The sequence below is a fragment of the Quercus lobata genome, chromosome 4, assembly GCF_001633185.2.
Source record: "Quercus lobata isolate SW786 chromosome 4, ValleyOak3.0 Primary Assembly, whole genome shotgun sequence".
Classification (NCBI taxonomy): Eukaryota; Viridiplantae; Streptophyta; class Magnoliopsida; order Fagales; family Fagaceae; genus Quercus; species Quercus lobata.
Window position 1 is genome coordinate 33,337,078 of NC_044907.1, and position 19,746 is coordinate 33,356,823.

At 39.1% G+C, this 19,746-nt stretch overlaps 1 protein-coding gene across 1 annotated transcript; it reads right to left on the minus strand.

Moving 5' to 3' along the window:
- Nucleotides 1-10,906: 10,906 nt before the first annotated feature.
- On the minus strand, nt 10,907-11,485 carry LOC115985070. Its single transcript, XM_031108041.1, has one exon. The coding sequence runs from the start codon at nt 11,483-11,485 to the stop codon at nt 10,907-10,909; it is 579 nt and encodes a 192-aa protein (XP_030963901.1).
- Between the last annotated feature and the right edge of the window lie 8,261 nt (nt 11,486-19,746).

Here is a 19,746-nt window from a genome sequence, read left to right on the forward strand (position 1 = left end):
TCATTGTTAATGAACTAAAGAACTTTTCAAGTTGGTGGAGTTAGTCACGTACTAAGATTCGTGCATCATTGGTTAGTCACATATTGGGATTCGTGCATTGAACGAAGAGATTGCCACTACAATACAAGTCCAATTGGGTATTAAGGTAACAGTTCAGCTGTAGTTCGGTATTTCGGGATAGGCTAAAGGGTTTGGTAAGATTCCTTATACTTGTAATCGCTTGTGATTGATAATAGTGGATTCTTGGGAGTGGTAACCTTAAATTCACCTAGTAGGGTTTTGCCTTGGAGGTTTTTCCCATTTGTAAACAAATCACCTGTGTCAAATTTATTTTTTGTTGCATTTAATTATTTGGTGATTTGTTTGTGCTACCACGCCATTGTATGTAATTTGATCTAATTAATTAACTTGGGTAATTAATTAATTTGCAAGGGGTCAATTCATTTTAATCCAACAGTTTGATAACATGCTTGTTTTCCCTTTCATATGCTTAGCATGCTTTGTTTGCCCTCGTTTGGCTCTCTTTGTTAGTATGTTCTTTGCACGCTCTCCCTCTCTCCTTTGTTTCTTTCTTTGCTTGCCTGCTGGCTTGTTTCCTTGTTTATTGCATGTACATTCATGGAGCGAGGACGCTTGGAGTGAAAGCATGACCCTCTAGGCGTGAGCAAAAAGGGAAAAGATGCAAGCCCAAAAAGGGCAATGCTCAGTAGATTGGAGGCCTAGCCTCCTCGAGTGATTATAGCCTTCTATCTCCCTTCTTTAGCCTTTTCTTTAGAGCATGTATTAGGGTCCCTCTCCATGTACCCCCTTTACTTTTCCTGCTTTTTGCTTGGGCTGCATTCCCTGGGTATGGCAATGTTTGTTTTATATTTCTTGTACCTTGCTAGGCCATACCCTTGGAACATTAGCAATGTCTGATTTGCTTTCCCTCTCTGTGGTTGCATTGTGCATGATGTATGTATATTTATATCTGCTTGTATATAAGTGATTGTGCACTTTGTATGATGGACTCTCGTGACTACGTGAGTGACCCTCTCTAGTTATGAGAGCTCTTGACCTTGTAGTGTGGTTATGTGCTCAAGGTGATTGTCGTAGGTGCATATTCATGCTATATTGTGTGCATCCAAACATCACGAAGATGTACTCTCACACATGGTTACATCCAAACAAGCCACCATAGGGGAAAGGATGCAACCAAACAAACAAAGAGGACCCTAAAGACTAACAAGCACAAACCCACAAAGGGAAAACAAACAAGAACATGGCAAAGGCCTAGATCTAAGCAAACAAGCATGGATCCAAACACAAAAGGCATGGAAAAGAGCAAACAAAGCACAAACATGCAAAAATGAACAAATCCAAACCCTTTATTGAAACTTGGGTGTATGGATATAGGCCTAGACTACTAGATCTAGATCTACACCCTACCCAAAAGCCAAATCACAAGAAAGAGGCATAAATAAGAGAAATAGAGCTAAAAAGCACGAAGAATAGCATCCAAATTAATTTCCAAGAGTCCTAAAATTTGGATTTTCTTAAAATGACTTGTAAAAAGTCATGGGAATTTTATCATTGAAGGGATTTTCCTACAAAAACCCATGGGAACATCCTCCTTTTAAAAATCCTCTTTCACAAATGCTTAGGAATTTACCCTTGAAAATGATTTTTCTAAAGTTCACGAAACTTTATTTCCCTTCATTGATTTTTCACCACCTTTTAGAGTTTTCCACCGAAGTCCATTTCCTCAACCAAAAAAATAAAATCATGGGAAATTACCTTTCCAAATATCATGATAGGCCAAGAAATACTCTTTGAAATATAGGGTACAAAAGATTGAAAACAATTACAATTAAATTTGGCACGAAATTAAAGCCAACACAAAATAGTTGTAAATCATAACTTTACAATATATCTGGCTTGGCCACTTAAAGAAATATCTTAGCTCTACCACTGCTTATGAATGCGATACGTTCTTCTCTTTTAGGACAAACTTAGGTTCTATTTCTATCATTCTGTGTGAACAAGATGAAAGTAAATCATTCCCTACAAAAAAAAATAAATAAAATAATTAAGTAAACCAGGTCATGTGTGAGTGGTTCTTCTTTCTCTTCTTGTCACACAAAAACAAAGAATCAAATCTGATGATGCCGAAAAAGTCACCATTGAGCCACACGATACTTGCACACTCAAAATTGCACCTGTACAACACAAAAGAGAAGACCTTGCAAAGGGCACCGGTGTGGTGCCGGCTAAATACCCTCCAAAGGTCAAGTTAGAACTTCTCACAACTCTAGAGTGCTAGAGAGGGGTAAATTATGCGTACCTTGGTTTGTGAGGGTATTGGGGCTTTTATAGTAGCAGAGGGTTGACCTCTCTTCCTTGGATTAGAAGTCTTTTCCTTATAGGAGTCTTCTTGGATATATTTGATGGAATCCTTTCCTTATAGGAATCCTTTTGAGTAGCACCAAACGTGGAGGGCAAGACATTTCCTTACATACGTAATTGTGGGTAGCAAGCAATTCTATACCAAGGTCGTCAACTTATTCCATCCCCTTTAGCTTTAATGGCGTCAGCCTATTGATGGTGTGAGCCCTTGGGCACACCTTGTGGACTCCCTACAGTGCCCCTACCAGATCTCCCTTCGTCGATACTTGTCAGTAGAAGTCGACGGGTTTAACTGTAACTGTCAGCTTATGTCTTGTCGCTTTAGTTGTCAGCTTATGCCTTGCATGAGTCAGCATTATTTTTATCCATATCAGTTGCCTCCTACTCCATATCCTCGTCGTTTTAGACTGACGGGTTATGGAGTTAAGTTGTTATTGGCTAACTATCTTTTGGTCCAGAAGAGCGGGAAAATCATTTATGGGCAATTCCTCGAGCCACCAGTCATTTAATGCTTCGGACACGTGGCGTGCTCTCGTTGGCTTCGTTTCTGGACGAGGGCATCGCTTCGTCTTCCGTGCATTTTTCCTCCTTTACATAATGTGCATCCTTCTCCTCATTCCTCTATTTCAATCCTTGTTGATTCTTGGGAGAGAGAGATCGTCACCTTCGCTTTCGTCAGCTTTGTTGATTTGTCATTTGTTGCCAACGCCGTCACTTTTAAAGCTGTTCCTTCCTCCAAGGTTCATTTACTAGTAAGTTCTTTTTTCTTCTTTCTTTGCATTTTTGCTCTAGCTGAACAATTTTTAGTGAGGACGTCAATTTAGGTAATTAGAATGGATTCGTCACTTGTGGGTAGCCAGATGTTAAGTGACACGTCGAGTGAATAGTCGTCAGTCCACGATGGAGCGGGCTACGACGAAGTTTTTGGTTCAAGTCAAGAGTCCGACAGCTTTTCTAGGTCGTCAGAAAGGGAAATGTCAGCCCAGTCTCCTGGCAATGATGTAGAAGATTACATTGAGGGAGTTGAGAAGGAAGTAGTAGGAGAGGATGAAAGGGAGGGAGAGAGTGACGGAGATAGGACGAGAATGAGGGTGACGAGGAATCCTATGAAAAGGCTTCAGTTAGTCCTGGAGGAAATCGTCCCTTCATCCTTCCCGAGGATTGGGCTGTTAACAAATTTTTGCCAAAAATGAGTGACAGGGTTTTCAAGGAATTACGTACCCGTTTCCAAATCCCATACCACATCTCAATCCATCTCCCTAGGGAAAAGGAAAAGTGCTATAAGGATGACTGCAGACGTCGGCATGTATGACGCTGTGCTTGTTGCTAGATTAAGGTTACTACTGACGGCTTTGTACCGTCAGCTAGTTGACTTCATGGGGCTATCCGTCAGCCAGATTGCCCCCAATGCATGGAGGACTTTTATTGGGGCGGAGGTTTTGTGGGGTCATCTAAGTGGTGGGAACCGTCAGCTTTCCTTAGACGAGTTCTTCTACTACTACAAACCTCGTCAGATCGTTTCATCTAAAGGGACTTATCATTTTTCTGTCCGGGAGAAGGACTTAAGACTTGTATTTGACATGCCAAATTCCAACAGGAGTTGGAAAAGTAGATGCTTTTTCATTGAGGGGTGTGATTGGGTATGCCGCCCAGAAGAGTGGGTTACCATGCCTCGTCGTTTTGAAAATACTTGGGCAATAGTTAAAGCCTCAGGTTTTAACACCAATAGCTTTTTTTTTTTTTTTTTTTTTTTTTGCTTTTAACACCGTCAACTTTTAGTTTTTTATTGCTCCATTTATTGTGTTCTAATGTCGTCGTTTTGTCTTTCTTTTCTAGCTTGCGCCCGTCCACTTATAACTAACGAGCAGGAGGCGTTCATTCGTCGGGTTCTTGAAATCCCATTCGAGCAATGAAAGTGTAGGGACTTGATTACTCTTGACACTATTCACTTGTATTGCAGGGGTCCTGAACCGTCGGCTGAAGCTCGTAGGTTGGATGAATTTTCTCAACGACATAAGTAGATTCTTTATCGCCTCCGTCAGTTTACTCATTCTACCTGTCTTACTAATGTTAGTTATTTTGTGCAGAGATGGAAGCTGCTAAACAAAGGGTGAGGGCTGCTGTGGCCCGTAAAAAGGAGGAGGAGAGGAAAGCGAAGGAAACAAAGGGGGTATCCTCGTCAGCCCCCAAGACCGTCTCTAAGGTCTCAAAAGGGAAGCCTAACGGGAAGGACGACCGTCCATCCAAGAAGGTTGCCGTTACTCCAAAGGATGTGCCTCCTAAGAAGTCACCCCTCAAGTCAAGCCAGGGTGCGGGCAAGGGAGTGATGACTTCCTCCGGTCCCGTCATCGGAATACCTCATTGCCTTTTGACTTATAAGGACTATGTCATCGAGGAGGTGGAGTCTTTTATAAAGCCAATGGACATAGGGCCCTACGATTAATTAGGGATGGAGGACTTGGGAATGTCAGCTATTTTCGATCTTACTAGGGTATGCTTGCTTCCTCAGGTTAAGTTGGTTATGTCTCTTTCTGGTTCATTGACTGACGCCTGTATCTTTTTCAGGCCTTGGTGCATGTTAAGACCCTTCAAGACCGTTTTTTTGCCAAGGAGGGGGTCGTTGGTCGGGTTAGGAAGCATAATGCAAACTTAATGAAGGAGCAGGAGCAATATAAGGATGCCCTTTGTACTCTAAACAGTGAGCTAAAGGAGACAAAGGGGAAGTTGGAGGTGGCAGGTCGTCAGAAGGAGATGTTGCAGAAAGAGTTGTCATCTTTCTAAGAGCAGGTGGTGAAGGTTGGGGCCGACGCCATTGCGGAATTCAAGGCGTCGCAATCATTCATTAACTCTTGTGCTGAATACTATGGAATTGGGTTTGACAACTGCCTTAAACAGGTCGCATCGTCTTTTCCAGACTTGGACTTATTTGGGATCACAATGGATGAACCTGAGCCGATGATGCCTATTGGTGACGTCGCTGTTGATGAAGGTGACAACTCCTTAGGATCCAATCTTCCTCCCAAGGATGATGGCACCGTCGTTTTGGCCCAACCGGCTACCAATCCTCCTTATGTTTTTGCTTCCAACCCTTTAGTTATACCTGTGGATGTTGAAAACCCTCAGTCTCAGAAAGATGACGGGAACCTTGCTGATGCTCCTGCTACCTGATTTTACTTTACGTGTATTTCGTTTATTTTGCAAACAATGTTTAAGTGCCCTTTTGCTTTTGGGCTTTTATTTGTAAATAGTTTATTTTGTTATATGGCATGTTACTTCCGTCATTTTCCACCTTTTACTTGTTGATGCGTTGTATGTTGGATGCCTAGAATGAATTCGTCGGCCTGCAGTCCCGTCTGTCCTGGGAAACCTGTTAACTTTAAGGATGGACTTGTTTGTTTGTTTGTTTGTTTGTTTTTTTTTTTTTTTTTTTTTTTTTTTTTTTTTTTTTTTTTTTTAAATCCGTTAACACTGGCTCGTCCTTCTTATGGGAAATCAACTTATGTTCTTTTTGAGCTCGTCTATCTTATCCCTTGAGTTTGATAAGCTTGTCGATTTCATGAGCTTTACCTCTGGGCATTTGATTGTGTTGCTAACCTTATGACCATGTCTACTTTGATGAACACACCATTTTCTATAGACCTATCAGCTTTATAGCTTCGTCCATGTTATGGTCTTATCGTACTCGTCATTTTTTATATGCCTGTTGACTTTATAGCTTCGTCCATGTTGTGGACTAATAATCTTGTCATTTTTTATAAGCCAGTCAGCTTTATAGCTTCATCCATGTTATGGACTTAATGACCTTGTCATTTTTATAAGCCCGTCGGCTTTATAGCTTCGTCCATGTTATGGACTTAATGACCTTGTCATTTTTTATAAGCCCCTCGACTTCATAGCTTTGTCCATGTTATGGACTTAATGACCTTGGCATTTTTTATAAGCTCATCGGCTTTATAGCTTCGTCCACGTTATGGACTTAATGATCTTGTCATTTTTTTAATAAGCCCGTCGGCTTTATAGCTTCGTCCATGTTATGGACTTAATGACCTTGTCATTTTTATAATCTCATCCATTTGATGAGACCGTCGTTTTTTGTGATCTTCAAATCGTCCACTTTTGTGAACTTAGTCGTCCACCTTTTGTGAACTTAAAGTCGTCCACTTTTTGCAGACTTAGGGATGTTCACTTTTTGTGAACTATAAATTTGTAAATAGAAACTTCAGCCATTTTTTAATAAACTCCTCTTATTGCCATGCATTCGTAGAAAAAACTAGTTCTAGAAAGAAAAAATCCTGCCCTTTGGCCTTAAAAGGAAAAAAGGTATTGTTGCAAAAACTAAAGTAAATGATGAAACTGAGGAGTATAACTAAAATTCGCTACGGTTGACTATAAATAAAAAGGGGGCATCATTCTCCATGTTGTCTTCTCTATTGGTAGTACTTCCATAAGTGCTCGGTGTTCCATGGATGTGGTAGCTTCCATTCGTCTAATGTCTTCAGGTGGTAAGTGTCCTTCCTCTGCCATGACGTGATCCGGTAAGGTACTTCCCAATTAAAGCTGAGCTTCCCTTGGGTGGGGTCTCTTGCGGTGCCTATAACTTTCCTTAGAACGAGATCTCCAACTTGGAAATCTCTGTGTCGGACCTGGGAGTTGTAGTTTTTAGCCATGCAGTCCTGGTATCGTGCTAGCCTTGGTTCTGCCACTGCCCTAACTTCATCTACTAGGTCAAGTTGTAAACGCATGACCTTGTCGTTCTTGCTCTCGTCGTGGTTATGCACCCTATAGCTTGTGAGTTTGACCTTGGCTGGTATGGCTGCTTTGCTCCCGTACGTTAGCCAGAATGGTGTTTCTCTTATGGGCATCCTTGTCGTTGTCCTGTATGCACATAATACGCTTGGCAACTCTTCAGGCCATATACCCTTGCTCCCTCGAGCCGAGTCTTGATAATCTTGAGCAAGGATCGGTTCGTGACTTCGACCTGTCCGTTAGCCTGAGGGTGTGCGGGGGAGAAGTAGTGGTTTCTTATTCCTAACTGCGAGCAAAAGTCTCGGAGGGAGTCATTGTCGAATTTCTTCCTGTTATTCAAGACTAAGACTCCAGGGATGCCAAACCTGCATACGATGCATCTCCAGATGAAACTCCGCACGTTCTTCTTCGTAATGGTGGCCAAGGCTTCAGCTTCCACCCACTTTGTAAAGTAGTCAATGCCCACTACCAGGAACTTCAGCTGTCATACTGCTGTAGGGAATGGTCTCATAATATCTAATCTCCACTGAGCAAACGGCCATGGGGCCGTCATTGGGGTCAACTCTTCTATTGGTTGTCTAATAATATTGCTGAACCTTTGTCATTTGTTGCAGGTCTTGACATAAGCCTCGGCGTCCTTCTACATGGTGGGCCAATAATACCCTACTTGCACAAGATTGTGCACTAATGATCTTGACCTCGAATGGTTTCCGCAAATCTCCTCGTGTGCCTCCCTCATGACGTAGTTCGCCTCTTCCATACCTAAGCATCTCATATATGGATGGCAGAAGCCTCTTTTATATAGGACATTTTTTATCAAGACGAATCTCGCTGCCTGGACCTTTAGCTTTCTCGCAGCCTCCTTCCCATTTGGCAAGACGCTGTTCTTTAAGTATGAAACAAATGGTGTGGTCCAGTTACTTTCAGAGCCTATCCCCTGTACGTCGTCGGAATCTATTAGTGGAGAAAGCTGAACAAAAGAGAGTACATTTCTGGGGGTGATCATATGTTCTACTGAAGTGGCTTTGGCAAGACAGTCGGCTTGCTTATTTTCTCCTCTAGGGATTTGGTTGATTTTGGCCTCTAGGTCATCTACTCTTCTCCTTACTTGATCCAGATACTTCTTCATCCTTTCACCCTTGCAGTCATAGTCTCCATTCACTTGGTTAGTAACGACTTGAGGGTCGTAGTAAATGACCACGCTTGCGGCTCCCGCTACTTTGGCGAGGTCGAGGCCTGCTACTAATGCTTCGTATTCCGCTTCATTGATGGTGGTGGGGAAGTCGAGACGGACCATACATTCAACCGTGTCTCCTTTGGGTGACAATAGTACGATGCCGGCCCCCCAACCTGCCTGTTGGATGATTCGTCTGTATGTATGCTCCACTGACGAGACTCCTCTGCCCCCTCGTCTTCGTCGTGGGTGAATTCTGCTATGAAGTCCGCGATGATCTGTCCTTTGATGGCAGTCCGCGGGCGGTACTGGATGTCAAACTCGCTCAATTCTATGGCCCATAATGCCAATTGACCTGCAGCATTAGGGTTGCTCATCACCCGCCGCAAGGGCTTGTCAGTCAGGACGATCACCGTATGGGCTTGAAAGTATGGTTTGAGTTTGCGAGCTACTGTAACTAATGCAAAGACGAGTTTCTCCATAGGTGGGTATCTTTCTTTGGCACTGCGAAGCGCTCGGTTGGCGTAATACACGGGCTTTTGCACTCTTTCTTCTTCTCTGACCAAGGCAGCGCTGACGGCTACAGGGGAGACAGCCAGATAGAGGAAAAGCTCTTCTCTTGGCTGCGATGGACTTAGCAACAGCAGGGAAGAGAGATAAGCTTTTAACTCCTCGAATGTCTGCTGACACTCAGCAGTCCACTCAAATGATTTCTTCAGCGTGTGGAAGAAGGGCAAACACTTGTTCGTTGCCCTTGACACGAACCTATTCAGTGCTGCTATTTTTCTGTTGAGACTTTGTACTTCCTTCACATTTCTTGGGGGTGCCATCTCCATTATGGCCCAGATCTTGTCCGGGTTGGCCTTGATGCCCCTTTGAGACACCATGAATCCTAGGAATTCCCCCGCTGTTACTCTGGAGACGCACTTTCTTGGATTGAGCTTCATATTGTAAGAACGAAGGGTGTCGAATGTTTCCCTGAGGTCTTTCAAGTAATCTTCCTCCCTTCAGCTTTTCACCAACATGACGTCAACGTAGACTTGGATATTCCTCCCAATTTGCTGTGCGAACATTTTGTTCATAAGCCTCTAGTACGTCGCGCCTGCATTTTTTAGGCCAAATGGCATTACTTTATAACAAAAGAGGCCTTGGCTAGTTACAAATGAAGTTTTCTCCTAATTAGCTTCGTGCATTTGGATTTGGTTGTAAACCAAGAAAGCGTCCATAAAGCTTAACAGTTGGTGCCGAGCCGTAGAGTCTACTAGAACGTCGACTCGTGGGAGGGGATAGCTGTCTTTGGGGCATGCTTTGTTAAGGTCGGTGAAGTCCACGCACATTCGCCACTTTCCGCTAGCTTTCTTAACCATCACCACGTTCGCCAGCCAATCGGGATAGTAAACCCCCCTAATGAAATTTGCCTCCTGTAGTTTGCGGACTCTTCCGCTATGGCCCGATCTCGCTTCGAGGCGAACACCCTCTTCTTCTGTCGAATGGGTGGGAAGGAGGGCGACACATTCAGCCTATGTACCATGACTGAAGGGTCTATCTCTGGCATGTCTTCGTGGCTCCAGGCGAATACATCCCGATTACTTTTGAGAAAGGTTGTGAGTGTTTGACAGAGCGCAGGATTAGTGAGGGTTCCAATTTTGGTTGTTCGGTTGAGCTTGGAGTCGTCAAGAAGTATCTCTTCAAGCTTCTCTATGGGCTTCGTCACCGTGCAGTGTTCTTCTATGTTCATAGCTTGGAGGTGATCATCCATTTCCATCATGGCTACGTAGCATTCACGTGCAGCCACCTGATTTTCACGTAGCTCTCCCACTCCATATTCAGTAGGAGACTTAATCATTAGGTGGTAGGTTAAGGTTACAGCCTTCCACGAGTTGAGGGTGGGTCGTCTGATGATAGCATTGTAGGCAGATGAGCAATCGATCACTAGGAATGTTACGTCCTTGGTGATCTGCTGAGGGTAGTCACCTACCATTACAGATACTGTGACCGCGCCTAGGGGGAACACCCTTGTTCCTCCAAAACCGACAAGCGGGGCGTTTGTCAGAATCAATCATTCTCTATCAATCCCCATTTACTGGAACACTGGGTAGTATAGGATATTCGCCGAGCTGCCATTGTCGACCAGCACTCGGTGCATGTTGTAGTCCCCTACTTAAATGCCGACAACAAGCGTGTCGTCATGCAGGTGGTGAAGTCGTCGCGTATCTTCTTCCGAGAATCCGATGATGGGGCCTTCAATTCGCGCTATCTTTGGCACGGAGCCCGTCAGCTGGACATTCTGGACCATCCTGAGGTAAGTCTCGCGGGCCTTTTTTGACGACCCAGTAGTTGTCGTTCCCCCTATGAATATCCTTATGTCTCCTATAGGGGGTTTAGGGCGCTCATTATCCCGTTGGCAGGGCTGATCTTAAGGAGGTGGATCCGCTCTCTCCTTTCTGACGAACTTCTGCAATTTCCCTTACTTGATAAGGGTCTCGATTTGCTGCTTTAAGTCATAACAATCAGCCGTGTCATGATCATGGTCACGGTGGAAGCGGCAATATTTGTCCCTCGATCGCTTGTTAGGATCTCCCTTCAACTTTCTAGAGTAGGTCAAGCCTCCTCGTCCTTGATTTGCATTAAGACTTGGTCTATTGGGGCAGTTAACGGGGTGAAGCTTGTGAATCTTCCTCCTGGGGTCCTAGAGCACCTTTCATCCCTTTGGTCTCCTGTTCTTGCCTTCTTCCACCTTTGGTCTTGCCATGTATCTTCTTGTCTCTCCCTTTTCTTGGGCTTTTCCTCTCGAGCCAACAGCCCATCTTTAGTATTCATGTACTTGGTGGCCTTGTAAAGTACTTCTGACATAGTCTTCGGGTTGTTCTTGTATAGGGAGAACAAAAATTTTCCCTTCCGCAGCCCATTCGTGAATGCCGCTACAAGTATCTTGTCATCGGCTTCGTCGATCAAGAGTGCTTCCTTATTGAAGCAGGATATGTAGGATCTTAGCGTCTCGTCCTTTCGCTGCCTGATGCTCATCAAGCAAGCCGTAGACTTCTTATACCTATGTCCCCCGATGAAGTGCACAGTAAACTGAGCGCTTAGCTCCTTGAAAGTGTTGATGGAACTGAGCGTCAACCGGCTGAACCAAATTCTTGCCGCACCCTTCAACGTCGTAAGGAAGGCTCTACACATGATTTCATCTGCTACTCCTTGAAGGTGCATCAAGGTCTTGAAGGTCTCTAGTTGATCTAGAAGGTCCTTGACTCCGTCGTAACTATCTATCTGTGGCATGCGAAACTTATGCGATAGGGGGAAGGAATTGACGAAGGCAATGAACAGTGAGTTGGTTCGGTTAACGAGATCGTTAAGATCGCTGGACACTCGTCCCTTGAGGGCATTCATCATAACTTCCATCTGTTCCTTTATTGCCTGTATCTTTGCAGCAACAGGCGGTGAAGTTATATCCGTAAGGGATGGGAGGCTTACATTTTGTTGCTCCGGTCTGCTTGGGGCGTTACTACCCTCCAGTTCCACTCGGTCTCGTCGCTCAGCACTGGTACCTTCCTGGTCCTCTTCCTGAGCACCATGTCCTACCTTCCGACGTAATTATTCTTCCAAAATCTTGTTTTGCTTGGTGAGGCATTCCACAACTGCGGTTAGAGTCTGCACTTGTCTCTCAAGAGTAGTCGGTCGCGATTCGTCTTCCTAAACGTTGTTGGTGGTCGCCATTGATCGAGTAAGTACCATGCAACTCTTTGTCTAGGAAGCATTTGCTATGACTTACAAATCTACTACAAAACCATTTTTCCCACAGACGGTGCCAACTGATGATGCCAAAAAAGTCACCAGTGAGCCACACGATACTTGCACACTCAAAATAGCACCTGCACAACATAAAAGAGAAGACCTTGCAGAGAGCACCGGTGTGGTGCCGGCCAAATACCCTCCAAAGGTCAAGTTAGAATTTCTCACAACCCTAGAGTGCTAGAGAGTGGTAAATTATGCGTACCTTGGTTTGTGAGGGTATTGGGGCTTTTATAGTAGCAGATGATACCTCTCTTCTTTGAATTAGAAGTCTTTTCCTTATAGGAGTCTTCTTGGGCTTATTTGACGGAATCCTTTCCTCATAGGAATCCTTTTGAGTAGCGCCAAACGTGGAGGGCAAGACATTTCCTTACATATGCAATCGTGGGTAGCAAGCAATTCTATACCAAGGTCGTCAACTTATTCCATCCCCTTTAGCTTTAATGGCGTCAGCCTATTAATGGTGTCAGCCCTTGGGCACGCCTTGCGGACTCCCCACAGTGCCCCTACTAGATCTCCCTTCGTCAATACCTGTCAGTAGAAACCGATGGGTTTAACCGTAACCGTCAGCTTATGTCTTGTCGCTTTAGCCTTCAGCTCATGCCTTAGCATGAGTAAGCATTATTTTTATCCATATCAAAGTCAATCCCACTGCAATGGTAAGATCTTTACTTTTCACCAGCCAGCTTATATATAAGTTGAAAGTGATGCTTTAAATCATTAGTGTCTATGAAAGTCAATAGACAAAAAAATTAAGAAAAATTCCATATTTTTTTATGCGGTAGCTAGATTTCTAATGATTAGGGGTGTCCACGGGTCGGGCCGGGTCGGGTTTGTGCCCAACCCGGACTCGACCTGCTCAGGTTGGTTGGGAGAGAATCAAACCCGCAACCGACTGCCGATCACCACAACTCGAGTTGGATTGGATTCTTAAAAATGATCGGTCGGTTCGGTTGAAACTGATGAACGGCGGCGACTAGCGGAGGAAAACGAACTGTTGTCGGATCTGGTTGGAGGAGAGTGAAACGTCACCGATTTGAGCTTAAATATCACTGGATCTAAGCCAAAGTTACCAATCTGAGCTTACACGTCACCGATCCGAGCTTAAACATCACCAATCTGAGCGATTTTTGAGCTTAAATGTCACCGATTTGAGCGATGTTTTGAAAAATATTGCCAGATCTGAGCCAAAATCTTCGGATCTAAGTAGATCTGAGCAAAATCGTCGCTGGTCTAAGTGAAAGCCGGCTAATCGTCGTCAGATTTGAACAGAGGAGGCTTTCATCTGAAGTGGTGGTCGGGCAGGTCGGGTGGCTGCGGTTTTAGAGGAGAAAACCTGCCACTCGACCTGTCGAAATCAGGTTTGGAGGATTGAGACCCGCTGCCGACCGCCAAAGTTGTCGGGTCGGGCAGCGAGCGGGTCGGTCCAGGCGAGTTTCTTGGTTTGGTCAGGTAAACGGGTTGCATGGACACCCCTACTAATGATAAATAAAAAGATGATGTACATGGTAAGTTCAAATAAAAATTAATAAATGTTTGTCAATTCAACTATTATGAAAATTGTTATAAAATTCTGTATATATATATATATATATATGTAACATTGCTCTTATTGTATTTGCGAAAATGACAATGGCAAATTAGTGCAAGTCTTCGTTTCACACAGCTTAAGAATAATGCTAGGTCCTACAAAGATTTATTCATAAGATTTTCATAGATTTTAATTTTGGAAATCAATTATAAATTTAAAGCTGGAAAAGGATAATATTTAGTTGGTGAGATGTTTGTAAATTCGTGAAAATGACATAATAGGAGCATAATGTGTTTCATGCTTTTCATCTATTTTATGGTTCATATTAAATTTTACAAATTTAAAGATATATAGACTCTTAACAATATTGAAAATTTTAATTGACATGACAGTTTGTTCATTTTTAGATTTAGAAAATGAATTCTTTTAGGATCACACAATTTGTCACACTTTTTGTTACAACTTGTTGAATTAGTTAATTCTTAAATTTAAAAAAAAAAAAAAAAGCTTAAGTAGTCAACTATAAGTGGTAGACAGTTATTTACACATGAATTCATCACTTGTTTGCACCACTCACAATGCATTACATCATAGTTATGTCACAAAAGTTGTGTACTTAGACTATTTGTTAGAAAATAAATTCTCAACCACTTGAAATGGACAAGGAGAGGGGGTGTTACACTATAAATAGGACAACAAGATTTAGGATCAATAGCCATCAATCGTACAAGAAATCTTCTTTATGATTGAGTTTTAACTATATGAGCGGAGAAAGAATGAAAGATCCAAATTAGTAAGCTTGCTTCACCGGGCACGATCTCTAGCCAACTGTGCTGTCCCTTGGAAGACTTGAAGTGTACAAGCATTCTCATTAATTAAAAGAAAATTTGCAGGTTCTTTAGTCCATCCTTTCACTTTATTTTTGTTGTTCAATATAATTTGCCAAAATTTGACCATTTAATAATTTAATTCACTTAATATATATTGGGTAGCGTGCCCTTTGGAATTTTATTTAAAAATTTTCTATTTAAGGTGGTTCTCTAAATTTTTTTCTACTCAAATAATTTCCTTTAACAACTAAAGGAAATTCGATTTTTTTTTTTTTTTTTTTTTTAGAAACAAACACACACATACACAAGAGAGAATGAAAAGGGTTTTAACATGAAGACACACTACAACTCCACTCAAAAGTCATTGTAAGGAAATTCGAATTAAAGTTCTCTTTTTAAGAGAATTGAACAATTTCACTAAACTATAAGACTCTTAGGGTGTGTTTGGATACCGCTTATTTGCTGAAAACTAAAAACTGATGTTAAAAATACTATAGCAAAATAATTTTTAAATATGTGAATAGTACCGTGGGACTCAAAAATGTATTGGTATGCGCGTTTTTGTGTTTTTGGCTAGGTCGTGAATAGTGCCATGGGACCCAGCCAAAAACGCAAATGCTGAAAATGCTCCTCTGCCGCTATCCAAACTCACATTTAGTGTGTGTTCGAATATCAATGAAAAATTAAAATTATTTTACTATTCAGCTTATTTTTGCTACTATTCATGGACTCCACTGCATTTTTTAGTACTATTTATGGGCCCCATTGTACGATTTCAACTAACTTTTACTCTTATCTACAGTACTTTCAGCAATAAGTTTTCAATTTCAGTAAAATAAGCAGTATTCAAACAGACCCTTAGTGCAATAAAAGGAAGGATTCCAAGAAACCAAAACTTTGGTTACTTGTTTTTTCATGTTCAATCGATTTAAAATTTTACCTTTGTAAGGTCGATCTCTAAATGTACTCAATTAATTTATGTAGAGAAGTAAAGGGGGTTTGAATTCAAATTCTCTTTTATAGGAGAATTGGCAAATTCCATTGAGTTACTAGACTCTTAGCGCGATGAAAGAATGGTTTTCGAACTACCAACTATTGTTAATCGTTTCTTCATATTCTATCCAAGTCACCTCACTCATTCTTCTCCTCTCTTGACAAAATTCCCTTTCTATTTCATTACAGCATTGTCGACCACCATTGTAGAACTTCACCCAAGACCCATAAACCAACGCAGACTGATGCCAAATAGGTCAAGGCGTACTCTTCTCTCTTATGAGCCCAAATGTAGACCTAGGAAAATAGGCCAAACGACAAAATATGGCATGGGTCATATTTATTTCAATTAGTTTTGGACCTGAACCCGATCTAACCTAAACTTGGTTAGATCGAGCCTTTAGTATTTAAATTTAAATTTAAGTTTTAGTTAACTCATTTTCAATGTACATTTGTATACTAAAATTATATTATAAATGAAAATATTAATGACATTAATCTCCAGGTTTAACAAGCAATCTCAATATAAAAATGTTTTCATTGTTGGATCTATTCCTAACATGTAGTAGTTTCTTCTTTCTTTTTTTATCTAAGTTCATTATATGTTGTCTTCCTAATTATTTACTTTTTTTTTTTGCTTTACCTAATGTGTTCTATTTTGTTCTTAAAGTTGTTTTTTTTTAACCTAACATGTTCTATTTTATTCTAAAAGTTTTATATATTGTATAAGTTTGATTAGCTTTTTTTTTTTTTTTTTTTCTTTTAACTCTTTAGCTTATTTGTTTATATACAACGTTTTAACAATCTCAATTTTTTGAAGTACAACTATAATTTGGCAACTTTCAACAAAAAGCTAATTGAAAAACTCACTTAATTTGTAGGTGATTTTAACCTCTCTCTCTCTCTCTCTCTCTCTCTCTTCAAGTTTGATGTATAACATTGTATACACATTTTTTTTTTATTTAATGGAATTAATTGTTATAGTAACAGACTATTGGAACTATTATTTGATTCTAATTTTATTTGCTTATAACGTATGTTAAAGTTTTGTGTGTGAAAAAATACGGGTTATTATTATTATTAACATAATTCTCTTACAATAACGTGATCTTGCAACATCCTAATGCCAAAGTGACTTATTACTAAATTTCTCATGAAATACTCTTTGTGATTCCTAAGTGTTGGGGTTTCATGCATGGTTTTAAAAATCGGTATAGTTAATGAATCAAAAAAGGGAGTAGTTATCGGTTTTTTGGTCCGACTGGTGATCAAACCAATGACATCATAAATAAATAATTAATAATTTTAAAATTATAAAAAGTAACAAAATATATATAATAAATTTATAACTAATAATATTTAGTTTATATATACATATATACATGTCTAGTTTTCTCGTACTATATTTAGAAAATTATTCTACAACTCATATATAATTTTTTTTTTTTTTTGAGGGGGATTTATATATATATATATATATATATATAAGAAGTTATATAAGTATCAAATCAACTCCAATAAAAAATATCAAATTAGCAATAAATAATAACAAAGTAGTAGTAAGGTTGGTTTATTATTTAATTTATATATTTAGTACTTATATATAATTATTTGGTTACTACCATATTTTTTTTTTAATCAGATGCTTTTTTTTTTTTTTTTTGACTGAAGACGATAGAAAATCGGGTGTTGTAGTGTTGTTATTTGGGAGCAGCATGCAAATAATGAGCTGTAAAGTAACGTGGGTATGTAGGTCTAGGAAGTATAAAGAAAAAAAGTATTACTCTCTCCGTCCCACTTTATTTGTCCTCTATTCCATTTTGGGATGTCCCAAAATATTGTCTTGTTTCTAAAAATAAAAGTTATTAATTTACTAATGTTCCTATTAGACCCATATTTTATTAATAATTCAATTTTTTGATAAATTTATTTAAGGGTAATTTTGAAAACTTATACATTTTTAAAAGGTAGACAAGACAATAAATGATATTCCTTTAAAAAGTTTGACTTTTCAAACAGGACAAACAAAATGGGACGGAGGGAGTAATAAATAACTAGACACTCCCCATTAAATATCTCACCTACTCCACTTAATACCACTAATTTAGGAGTAATTCTTAAGTATTCATGGAATACGGATAACGGGAGAATAGTGACTCATCCTCTCACATTTATAAGGGGGTCTACTCATTAAATTTATGATAGGGTCTATCATAAATGTGAGAAGAGGGATGACTATTTCTCTATACTCCAAGAGTACCTAAGAATTTTCCCTAATTTAGACTTCATATTTCTCTTTTTATTTAGTCTCCAAAGTTCAAACTGCTTCTTCTATGCTCCAGTCTTAAGTTTATCTCTCTGTCTCTCTCGTTGTAGCAAAATTCAAGATAAAATATTAGTGAGTTGAAGAAGCTGAAGGTTATCCGCCTCAAGAAATAATCAAGGATCACACTCTCTCTTCGTAAAACATGTACACAGTTCTAAAAAAATTTTAACCTATATTTCATCTTCTTCTTTTTTTTAATTTTTAATTTTTATAGTTCAAAATGACTGTGTTTTGATCTATCATCAAACATTTTAAAACCAGTTCAATCGCACTTGTTTTTGGTTTTGCAGATTGAACTGGCGGTTTTTGGTTTTTTATACTTTTTTCTTAATTTTCGGTTTTTACTGATAACTGGACTAGATTGGTGTCTGGTTCTCGGTTGAACTGTCTGTTCTGGTTTGATTTTTTAAAACCATGGTTTCATGAATATCACGTTCAGCACATGTTGATTTCCTTTTCTTTTCGTTTTTTAGAGAAAAAACACACGATGATTTCTTTGGTTGACTTTGTTTGTTTCGACGATAATATTTTTTTTAAAAATGAGTTATTTTCTAAAAAGTATTTTCAATAAAACTATCTCATTATCTAATATTTGGTAGCAACCTTAAATGAGTTGGAAAAACAATCTCATTATTTCCTTTATTTAGCTTGTTGTGAGACAAAGTCATTTTCTAAAAAATTTAGTGAAAAACAATCTCTAAAAATAAGCCACTCTTTTTCTATTTACCAAAGATAATTTTTCTTTAACTCATTTTTTTTTTATACTACCAAATACTAAAAAATATGAAAAATTTTCTTTACACAAGATTTTCTATTGAAATAAAGTTAATTGATTTTGAAAGATTTTTTGGACTTAGTTACATTAGTGGGCTCAAGATAATTCACATATCATCATGTCATAATTATTACTAAATTGGACAAAATCGGGATACAAACCAATTTGTAGCAAAAACTACAACTCCATTAAATATATTTGTATTATATGTAAATTTTGACAAATTCAAATTTGAATTACATTTTCTTCTTATATTCTCCATCATTACAAAATTTCAAAAGATCAATAGTTATGTCATCAATCAAATGTTGAAAGTTTAACTTTTTGTAGTCTTATTATGTATAAAAAATAAGTTTATGAATCGAATAGTAAACAACATCCGATTGGTGCAAATTTTAACTTCTGTGCTAAGAATATAAAGAAATTGCATGCAATCCAATAGTTTGATTTTCAAATTATGTAGCCTATGTTAATCTTTTTAGTGGGAGTTGTAATCATTGATTATAACCAAGTTTCTAATAAAACTTTCTCATGAAATACTCTATTCACAATTGTTGCCTAAGTGTTAGTGTTTAATAAATATCACATTCAACACATGTTGATATCTTTGGTTGACTAAAATCAATGAATTTTAATTGTCCTAGAATTTATTCTTCTCAAAGGATTCTCCTAATAAGTTAACCTTAGTTCCAATATGCATTATATTTAAGGTTCATTGTAAAATAACAATTCAAAAGAAAAATATAGCTACTAAGAGTTTTGATTTATTTTTTTCTTTTTTTATAGACATAAATCACAAAGCCAAATTATGTAAATCCTTCCCCTTCTCTCTCAAAATCCTTTTATCTTTACACACACACACACAAATAAGCACAATTAATAAAATCAACTAAAAATTTTACACTATTTTTAAGGAGGATTCATTATCCACTTAATCTTGTTGTTAAAATAAATTGTTGTTGTTGTTGTTATATATATATATATATATGCACAATTAAGGTTAGGTTTAAGACATTAGGTTATGTTTGGTAACAGTTTTTGTTTTCTATTTTCAAAAACTTGTTTTGGAGAATATAAAGAAAAAATAATTTTCTTGTATTTTTGAAATAAAAAACATGTTTGGTTAGTTGAAATTAAAAAAAAATAGTTTTTTGAAGAAAAAAATAGAAAATATTAAAATATGTTGTTACTAGG